General features: G+C 42.6%; 1 protein-coding gene across 7 annotated transcripts in view; it reads right to left on the bottom strand.

Annotated features, from left to right (window-relative positions):
- BIRC6 (baculoviral IAP repeat containing 6) overlaps positions 1-10,520 on the bottom strand; it is a 597,017-nt gene that overhangs the window by 346,107 nt on the left and 240,390 nt on the right. For 6 of the 7 annotated variants that reach the window (XM_077486418.1, XM_077486420.1, XM_077486423.1 and 3 more), the window contains exons 33-34: positions 5,383-5,510; positions 2,516-2,647 (exon numbers count right to left, since the gene is read on the bottom strand). In XM_077486418.1, coding sequence (XP_077342544.1) covers positions 2,516-2,647; positions 5,383-5,510 — 260 coding nt within the window. The remainder of the gene's footprint in view (positions 1-2,515; positions 2,648-5,382; positions 5,511-10,520) is intronic. The other variant, XM_077486422.1, reaches the window with a different exon arrangement.

Below are 10,520 nucleotides of genomic sequence, written 5' to 3'. Positions count from 1 at the left end.
GCATGGCCACATTCAAATAACATGCAGCTGCATTCATGAGCTTAAAGAAAAAACAGAAAAAAAAAAAAACAGATGCCCCCAATAGACAGTAAGAACTTATTAGGTAGAGCAATGATATTTTGATTATGCTAAAACAGACCTTAGATCAGTCTGTATTACCTGACAAATGTCTGCGCTCTAGAGAAACACACAAGGTGAGTGGCTAGGTAGAGCTGCACAGCATTAAGAAGAGATGGTCAGAGCTGGGTGCAGGCATGCGAGTAGAAGATGCCTTATTTCAACAGAAATGCACACAAGTCAAATTAAGTCCTCAGGATTACAGCAGCATGATCTATTCTAAGACTACAGTAGGGCATGGAGGAGACTGGTCACCCTGGTAAATATACAGCAAGAACTAGTATCTGGTCCCAGGGGTTAGTGCACTTTGAAGGCAGGGTGCTAAAGAGAATTACTCTTTAAAAATATAAAATAAGCAGACAATGTTCAATGCAAGGACACGGCTTTAAAGACTTTCCTTCTAGCATATTTACTGTATATACATACATATATTTACATCCTGGATGGGAAGCGATCATACCAGGATCATGGCTGCAGCCATGATCCTGGAATGGTCTTATTACGGCCACCCAAACACACTCAGAAGGCATCTAGGAAGAGCATAGTTTGATCAGCTGCATTGGAGGACAGAGAGGGATCAGGGGTCTAATAGACCCCTGATAGCTCCATAAAGAGTACTTGTCACTACCCAGTGGTATCACAAAGTTTTGTTCATCCCTTGTGATCGCAACAGGTGAATGGAAAAAGAAAAAGAAAAAAAAAAAAAAAACACCACATTACCCTGTGCTCACATGCAAATCCAAAGGAGCATGCACACATTTGAGGTATCATCGCAAACGTCAAAGAGCGATAATTTTAACACCAAGCCACACATATAACTCTAAACGGATAACCTACAAAGGCTTTTAAAGTGTCACCTATGAACACTTTGTATCCTAGTTTGTCGTTTTGCAGACATGCACAAATTTTAAATCTCGATATGTTTAGTATTTACACAGCACATATTCTTATATTTTAGCAAAACATTGGGCGTTTGTACAATAGGGATAAAACGTTTCCATGGAAGGGAGTTTAACCACTCGCCGCCCACCCATTGTCAAATGATGGCTGGGTGGTGCAGCTCTCGTTCTGGTTGGACGTCATACGTTGGCCTCCCAGATCAAAATCTCTCACGTGCCCCGGGGGCACGCAGCACGGTCGCGTGGTGTTGCTAGGACACGGCGCGACCGCGATCTGTGTAAAAAGCCGTGGCTCTTTAAATATGTGATCGGCTGTGTCCAATCACAGCCGGTCAAATGTAAGTACGGAGATGCCATAATCGGCGCTCCACGCCTCACACTAACAGTGTGAGGAGAGCAGATCAGCAGCATCTCCTCACAGGGGACAGCTAGGTATGTAATAAGGGCATTGATAACCAGAGAGACATCAGTGTCCACTGTGCAAGAGAAATTACTTATTTACAAAATTTACTGACAGAAACGAAGAAAAAGGTTATTTTTAGGAAAAAATAAATAAAAAGGAGTGATTAAATACCACCAAAAGAAAGCTCTATTTGTGTAAAGAAAATTATAACAATTTTACATGGTTACAGTGTAGCATGACTGCATAATTGTCATTCAAAGTGTGACAGTGCTGAAAGCTGAAAAATGGTCTGGGCAGGAAAGGGGCATAAGTGCCCTGTATTGAGGTGGTTAATAAGACACATGGTCACTCATTAAAATAAGAAAAGAGGTTTAACCTCAAACTGCGTAGAGGTTTCTTTACTGTGTGGCAAGGATGCGGAATTCCCTTCCACAAGTGGTGGTTTCAGTGGGGAACATTGATAGTTTCAAAAAACTATTAGATAAGCACCTGAACGACCACAACATACAGGGATATACAATGTAGTACTGACATATAATCACACACATAGGTTGGACTTGATAGACTTTTTGCAACCTCCCCCACCAGGTTACTGTATGAAACAATACAGGCTAGAAGGGAGAAAAAAAAACATTATGAGAATACATGTTGTAAAGATTGATAAGGGGTGGGTTATGGCTGTGCTTAAGCCAGACATAGTGGATCAAAATTTGGCCAGTTCAGCAGGGACTGGCTGAATTTAAACTCATGTATGGGCAGGGAGGTTGCACAGAAGACAATCTACTACCCTGTCAGAATACAATAACTCAGCGGGGAGGACTCCCCCATCCATATTAAGTATGTTGAGGGGAGAATCAATTCAGTTTTTTGTTCAACCCACTGAATGAAAAAAAAACAAAAAACCTGGACTCATCTATGGGCGGTGTTAGCTTTTTGAGACAGGTCTTCTCCTCAAAAGAAGAAATTACTTTGAATAAACTGACACGGAAAAATAAAAGTTTAGGTGCAGTTGTAGGTCTAGAAGACATGGCAGAGACTTGTAAGAAAACCTTCAAATACCCCCATTGTATGAAAAGTGTTTTTTTTATTTCTTCACCTTAGAAGTGGCTTGTTTAAGTTTTGCCTGTTCCACCAAAAGCTTGTAAGATGATCCCTTGTTGCTCTGTATTTTCTCCTTTTCAATCTGCTCTACTAAAGCCTTCTGTTTTGCCTTCAGTAAGTTGAGTTGCTAGAGGAAAAGTTAATTTATTACATGAAATAATAAACTCACATCGGCGACATCTAGTACAGACATCTTTACTCCAAATCAGCATCAGGGAAGCATTTGAAAGGACACAAGAATGCTTAAACCAAAAAAAAAAAAAAAAAAAAAAAAGACACATATGCCAACACTCCCAAATTAGGTGGTTATTAAAAAAATATGAGCCTAGGTTCACACTGATGTGATGCAGGAAACACTATGATCTGTGCGTGTTTTCTGTACTGCATTAAAATCACACTGCTCTTGCAGTGGGTGTCAGTTCAATCTTAACACTACCCCAAACGCAGGTCACAAACAGTGCATTAAACCGCATTAGATTGCACCCTGCGGTCCAGATGCAGCACAGTTCCAAAATTGGTGCAGGCACGACTGGTGCAATTTGAGACAATTGCTCACAAATTTTATTCTATTTTTGAAACCTTAACGTTTTTCTTTTTCACATCCTGTCAAACTAGTAAACACTATACTACTCTGGGAAGTGATCAGGGATTTCTTTTCTTACTACGCTGTTATTGCTTATAACAGTGAAGATCGCTGTTATAAGCAATAGTTTTAACTTTCATGAATGGCTTTCCATTCATGACAGCTTACTTACTGCTGGACCTCTCATTGATCTTAGTTTACTAAATCTACATGTATTCACATATTAGTTTTATAATTTTTTTTTTTTTAAAGATTACATTTACCCCAAGATCTAATGGTATACATTACAGTATTTTCAGTTAGCCATGTCTCTCATACATTGTCCTTTGGACATTATATCTAATCCTATATTTTGATATTTATTCATTTTTTCACTTTTTTTTATTAACTTTAGCTGCCGGAGGAACCCAACACACCTGGCTGTGCGGTCACAATTCTTGGTTTTTGTGCTGTTAAGACAAGTTCTAAGGCATTAGTCACATCATTCAATTAGATTTGTTAATGGGGTATTTAAGGCTTCAATAAGATTGCAGCGGCTAAGCTTCCTGAAGACGCAAGTTTAAGAAATGCATTGAGGCTTGGCCTCCATTGTCACTTCCCAGTTCTTCTTACGTCACTTCTAGTCCATGGAATGCACACCAACTCAGGAATTGTGAGAAGCTGTGCGCGGACCTAGTCGATACAATGTCCTGTGTGTTAGTGCCTATATTATAAAGCGCTGCGCAAACTGTGGCGCTATATAAATCTTGTATACTAATAGATTGATATTTCTAATAATTACTGTAACATGAAAGCACTCTGAGTGTATATGCATCATGTATGAGAGTATACCTGCTTGAAGCCTGTGATGTTACTAGACATATCTTCTCTCTGCTGGTCATTTAAAATTGAGAGGCTTGGCAGGCCTTATTGGCTAAAGAAGTCTGGTATGTTATGTAAACTTACCACACATGGAGCACATAATTTGGATCAAAAGGAAGGAGCATCAGGTCACTTATATTTTGTGTGGATTTACTTTTATTTTTTGCATTTGACATTACGTGACAATTTTTTTTTATTGCATATTGATTACTAGTTTGATAATTTCATGGCATGCACATTTTTACACCATCTTCGGCCATTTAAAGGAGTAGTGCCTAATTTCAGTTTTATTTTTAGGTGTTTACACTAAAATGGCCAGCTGCACTTGGTTGACACCCTGTTAACATTTAAAATATTTTTCACTTACTATTCTACAGCTACTCAAATGGTACAGGGTGCTGTGATAGGCCCAAGTACCAAGTGACAGCTGTGGGCCAATCACTGCATCACAACAGTAAGCAATCTGTTCATGAATGAAAGTCATTCATGACAACTTGCTAATATATCATGAGATTGCTATGATTGGTCATAGCAATCACAGGATACCACCCGATGCTCACAGTGGCGGGGTACCATGCATCATGATCCGCTGTGTCCCAGTGTGCATGTGCTAGGTAACGTAAATATATTGTGGGGGGACAGTTAGCAGTTAACATGCAATAGAGAAGCTAAGCTTCTAAAATCTTTAACCCTTTGATAAGACAGGCCATGATTAAATGGATAAAATGGATTATGGAGATCTACCAGCACAGTACAGACAGAGCCAATTATAGCCTCCTCATTCAAGAGATGCGAGTAGGATTTTTCAATGCTAGATTCCAGAAAAAAGCCTCTAAAAAATTAAATAAAAAAATAAAAATAAATAAAAAATGATAAATCTGCCATTTTGAATATTTTAAAAAAGTTATGGTATGAAGAACATGTAACAAATATAAAGTAGTCGGTATCCAAATTTGGCTGCAAAAACGTAAACACACTTTAAATACATCTTAAGGTAGGTCAGGCTATGGACATTCAGAACTATGGACAGTGATCTCCCATAGTCTATAGAGATTAGAAGTATGGAAGGCTGCCAGATCGGTAGGAGGGGAAGCAGAGCCCCAGAAGAATAGTGAAAGTAAAATGTAAGTTTTAACTAAAAATTTGGAGGATAGGTTACGGAGTTATTTTTTTAAACACAGTTTGTCAAGAATATTTAAAAATTAAAATGTTCATATCCCAGTTTGACTTTAAATATTCCAAAGAAAAGAAAACATGCATAAGCATATATTTAACAGCAACAGAAAGCTTTTGTAAAAAAAATCATTGCATTAATAGACGTGTCAAGCCATACAAAATGACTTTTTGAAAAGGACAAAACGTTACAAATTCTGTAATTTTACTCGACATGTTAATATGTTCCACACCATACAGATTACCTGTTTGTGGTGAACCAACTGTTTCCTGATCTTCCTGGAGTACAGCCTATCCAAACTGCTGTTTCCCTTAGACGATCTGTTTAGAGACTGTGTGTGCAGGTTATTGTTAATGAAACTCCACTGGTTCCCTACGCGAAAGGAATATACAATTAAAAGATACACACACAAAACAACAAAAAAAAGCTTATTGAAGATTTAATTCTCATTATGAGTGATGCAACATCTAATTTTAAACAACTTAACCACTTTCCGCCCAAGGTACGTCCAGGGGTATATCTGAATGATGCCTGAGGCCACAGACATCATTCAGATATCGGCGTTTTCAGGCGGCAATTCCCTGCACCATAAGAATGATCATAGCGGCTGTCCTGCTGCTTGATCGTTCTTACGGGAGGCGGGAGGGGACCGCCCCCCCCCCCCCTCCTGCCACCCTCCGGTGCTTCTACGACTCACTGCTTCCATCGGCGAGTCGGTCACAGGATCCGCTGGCCCCCAGATAATACCCGGCCTCTGCATTCAAAATAACGGTGCCGATTTGGCTAGAAAGCCAGGATCGTTCAATTTTTTTTAATTTTAGGCTTCCCAGCCTAGAGGTGAGATATGGGGTCTTATTGACCCCATATCTCACTGTAAATAGGTCCGATCATGCCATATTTCTATTACAAGGGATGTTTACATTCCTTGTAATAAGAAAAAAAAAAAAAAAAAAAAAAAAAAAAAAAAAAAAAAGCATTACTTTTAAAGTGTCAAACTAAAAAAAGTAAAATTAACAATAAAAAAAAAAAAAAATTAAAACGTCCCTGTCCCCGTGAGCTCGTACGCAGAAGCGAACGCATACGCAAGTCCCGCCCACATATGAAAACGCTGTGCAAACCACACGTGAGGCATCGCTGCGAACGTTAGAGCGAGAGCAATAATTCTAGCACTAGACCTCTAACGCAAAACATGTAACCAGTAAAAAATTTTTAAAGCGTCGCCTATGGGGATTTTTAAAAACCAAAGTTTGGCGCCATTCCACGAGCGCGTGCAAATTTGGAGCGTGACGTGTTGGGTATCTATTTACTTGGCGTATCTTCATCTATCACATTATGCAAAAAAATTGGGCTAACTTTACTGTTTTTTTTAATAGGGAAAGCATGAGAACCCTGTGGGGTCTTTAGCGAACCCAAGGAGAAGATAACAGCCTCCACCTCTGCAGGAGGCAACTTATTTTCAGAATGAACCAAGTCCGTAAGGGATTGGATTAGCAATTTCTGTGATTTCTGAGCATTTAGCGTCTGAAGAACCTTTCTCAACTTTCAGAGGAGTCACCTGAACCTCCTCTCAAAAATAACCCAATACCATCTGCCCATTGGAAGGTCAAGGGCAGTAGAAGGGGATCTGCTGCCTTTTCTCACCTCCTGGGAGGAAGACACTAACCTCTCAGCTATTTTCGCTTCCAAACTAGCCAGAGCCAAAGCGTCCTTAGTGACGTATGCAGAGACTCGGACGTTGGAGGTAGCCACCATGCCTGTGAGCCAAGATGATTCAGATTCGCCAGATGCTCCAGGTCCTTCAGGGGAGGATGGAACTGCAGGCATGCGACTAGGAGCCTCAGGCTCTGACCCCGAGTCACACTGGGGATTGCATTGCAGGATCGTGGCGTGGTATACTTACCTTGTCCCCAGGATCCTGCGATGTCCCCCCGCTGTGTCCGTGGGCTCCATCCTCCACCCAAAGCATCTGTACCGGGCACCATTCCCTGCGAGCGTCGCGACGCACGGGGGGGGGGGGGGAGCCCAGCAGCAAATTAAAATTTTTTATTATAATACATACAGTACACTGTAATCTTACATATTACATTACTTATGAAATTATTTCACAACCCTTTTGTCCCCAGTGCTCTGTTCAATGCGCTGCATGCAGTTTTAAATTATATACCGTATTTATTGGCGTATAACACGCACCCTTTTCCCCTTAAAATCAGGAGAAAATCGCGGGTGCGTGCTATACGCGATCCTCTGCGATTTTTGAGCTCTGGGCGGCTTTCAGCTGCCTTCGGCCCTTCTCGGCGGGTGAAAACCGCGAGAAAGGCCGAGAGTGGCCGAAAAGCTGCCAGAAGGGCCGGAGGCGGCCGAGAACTACCGGGCGACACCGAAATACACAGGACATCTCGGCGGCGCCATTTTTTAAATCTGAAATTAACACTGACAAGGGGATAATGATGGACAAGGCTGCAATGATGGACAAGGCTGCAAATGACACTAATAAGGCTGCATTGATGGGCATTTAAATGCAAGTTTTTTTCCTTAAAATTCCCTCCCAAACTTGGGGTGCGTGTTATACGCCAATACTGTATACTGTTTTCTGCCTGGAAACTTGAGATTATCCATAGCAACTAAAAAAAGTGTCCCTTTACGTCAAAAGTAGTTTTAGACCAGCTAGAAAACACCGAAAGTAAATACATTTATATTAGGGGTGCGCATCTTCACTGGTCTCATGATTCGATTACAATTATCCTGTCCATGATTCAATTAGATTCCACGATGCATCACAATTACAGTGCATGATTAAAAACGTATCTGAAAATTCAAGCAGTCAGAAAAATGGATGCTGGGACCCGAGGCCCGACGGATGCTGGGATCAGTGACACTAGCACTCAGGGTACAGACATTCACATAGTAGAAAAACCAGCCGGCTGCCGGGAGGACAGAAGTTATGGAATCTGCTGCTGACAAACAGAATGCAGTGAACTTCACATGTCTCAGTGCTGAGAGTTCAGCTCTTCCCTGTTGCACATTCTAGGAGTTAACACAGTGGAATGTGTGAACAGGAAAGATAGAGCTGAACTCTCCGACGCGGTCAGTAAAAGTTGTAAGCAGAGTACACTTATATGTACTCTGCTTACTCGTACTAAACTGTGCCTTATCGAATACCATCTTATTGTACATTAAGCGCCCTCAAAAAAATATGTAGCTATTTATGTACCGCATATTTCAGACTGTTCCTTGGCTCACCTGTAACTCAGGCCCGGCTGGCCACTTGCTGCTCTCCTCACATCAGCGAAGGATTCTCAGCCCCGCCTACTGTAGCTGTTAGATTGAGAGAGGAGAGCTGTGCACCGGGCAGTCACATGAGCACCGAGGAACATTCTGAAAACCGGAGTTAGACTTACCGGTAACTTTTTTTCTAGGAGTCTTCCAGGACAGCCTCTGAGCTATAGGGCTCCTCCCACTGGGACAGGATACCCGTCTACCCAATTAGATAAAAAGGGTGGTCCTCCAGACCCTCCTCAGTTTAACCCAAGTACCGCCGGAAGGCTCTGAAAAACACCACACCAACAATGTCAGTAGGCATCCTCACCACCAGTCAACCTAAACCTCGGGTGGGAAACCAGGCTGTCCTGGAAGACTCCTAGATAAAGAGTCGACGCTAAGTCTAACTCCGGTTTTCTCCTTTCGTCTTCCAGGACAGCCTCTGAGATAAGCAAGGAGGAACCTACTTTGTCAGGGCGGGACTTTAAGTCCAAAAGTCTGCTCTTTATCAGACAGTAAATCCAGACGGTAGTGCCTTGCGAACGTAGAGTAGTTGGACCAAGTTGCTGCCTTGCAGATGTCCTCCGGAGAGGCGCCATTACTCTCTGCCCATGAAACAGAACTGCCCTGTTAGAATGTGCCTTTACTAAGGGTGCCTGCTTCCCCTGTAACTCGTAAGCCTTAACGATCGCCAATCTTATCCATCTAACGATGGAAGATTTGGACGTCTTGCACCCCTTGCGAACGCCCGCAAAATTAACAAAAAGCAAATCCAACTTCCTGAAGCCCTTCTAAAAAAAAGTAAAAGGCTTCTTTTAACATATAACAAACTCAAAGATCCTACCTCATCCCTCTCTGAAGAAGAAAATGTCGGCAAGACAATGTCCTGTGTTCTATGAAACGTGGACACTACCTTAGGGAGAAAACTAGGGTCGGTCTTAAGCACGACCCTGTCCTCTAAAATTAACAAAAATGGCTTCCTAATCGAGAGAGCCGGCAGATCACAAACCCTTCTGGCTGAGGTGATCTATATCAAAAACTCTGTTTTAAGCACTACCCATTTTAGAGATGCCTGCTCTATGGGTTCAAAGGGACCTCTAGTAAGGGACCTGAGGACCAAGGACAGGTCCCAGGTAGGGCAGGTCCTTATCCTCACTGGCCTGGATCTTGCTAGAGCTTTGAAAAAATTCTTAACCAACGGATTCTGCTGGAGTGAGGTCTGAAGGAAAACACTTAGGGCTGTAGTCTGTAAGTTTAAGGTACTGAGAGAAAGACCCAGCTCTACCCCCGCCTGAAGGAAATCTAGGACCGCCGGGATCCCGGGACAATTTACTCCCTGCTCCCTCAACCAGGAGTTAAACCTTTTCCCTATCTTGGCATAAATTGCCCTACTTACTGGTTTACGGCATTCCAAAAGGGTCTTAACCACTATCTGAGAAACCCTGCGATCTCTGGAGCTGTTCCTCAGATACCAGGCCGTAAGATTGAGTTTCTGTAGCTGCGGATGTAGAATGGGCTCCCGAGAAACCAAATCCTCCCTGACCGCAAGAGATGATGGGGGATGAACGGCCAACCTCTTCAGACTGTCAAACCAGGGTCTCCTTGGCCAAAATGGTGTCACCAAGATGAAGTCTGTTGCCTCTAAATAGAACTTCTGCAGAACCTCCGCTATCATCCTTACTGGAGGGAAGGCGTAACACAGACTGAATTGCCAAGGGTTGGCAAAAGCGGCTATCCCCCTGGCCTGATCCTGCGGGTGAATGGAAAATAATTGCGTCACCTTCTTGTTGCTTTCCGAGGCAAAGAGGTCCATCTCCGGCCGACCCCAGCACAACGCAATCTCCTCGAATACCTCCCTGTTGAGGGACCACTCATGCTGACTTGCATGCTGCCGGCTAAGAAAATCTGCCAGCAAATTCTGAGAGCCCTTCAGATGAATCGCTGATATTGAGGACAAGTTCCTCTCGGCCCAACAAGAAATCCTGCTTGCTATAGCTTGCAGAGCGGGGCTCCTGGTCTCCCCCTGCTTGTTCAGGTAAGCTACTGCTGCAGCATTGTCCGACCAAACCTGAAAATCATGCCCCTCTATCTGGGACTGGAAAGCTTCTTTCGCTCTCAAAATCG

Source organism: Lithobates pipiens, unplaced genomic scaffold (genome assembly GCF_037356315.1).
Source record: "Lithobates pipiens isolate NorthernLeopardFrog02 unplaced genomic scaffold, aLitPip1_a1.2 Scaffold_18, whole genome shotgun sequence".
Classification (NCBI taxonomy): domain Eukaryota; kingdom Metazoa; phylum Chordata; class Amphibia; order Anura; family Ranidae; genus Lithobates; species Lithobates pipiens.
This window is presented reverse-complemented; position numbering and strand designations above follow the sequence as displayed.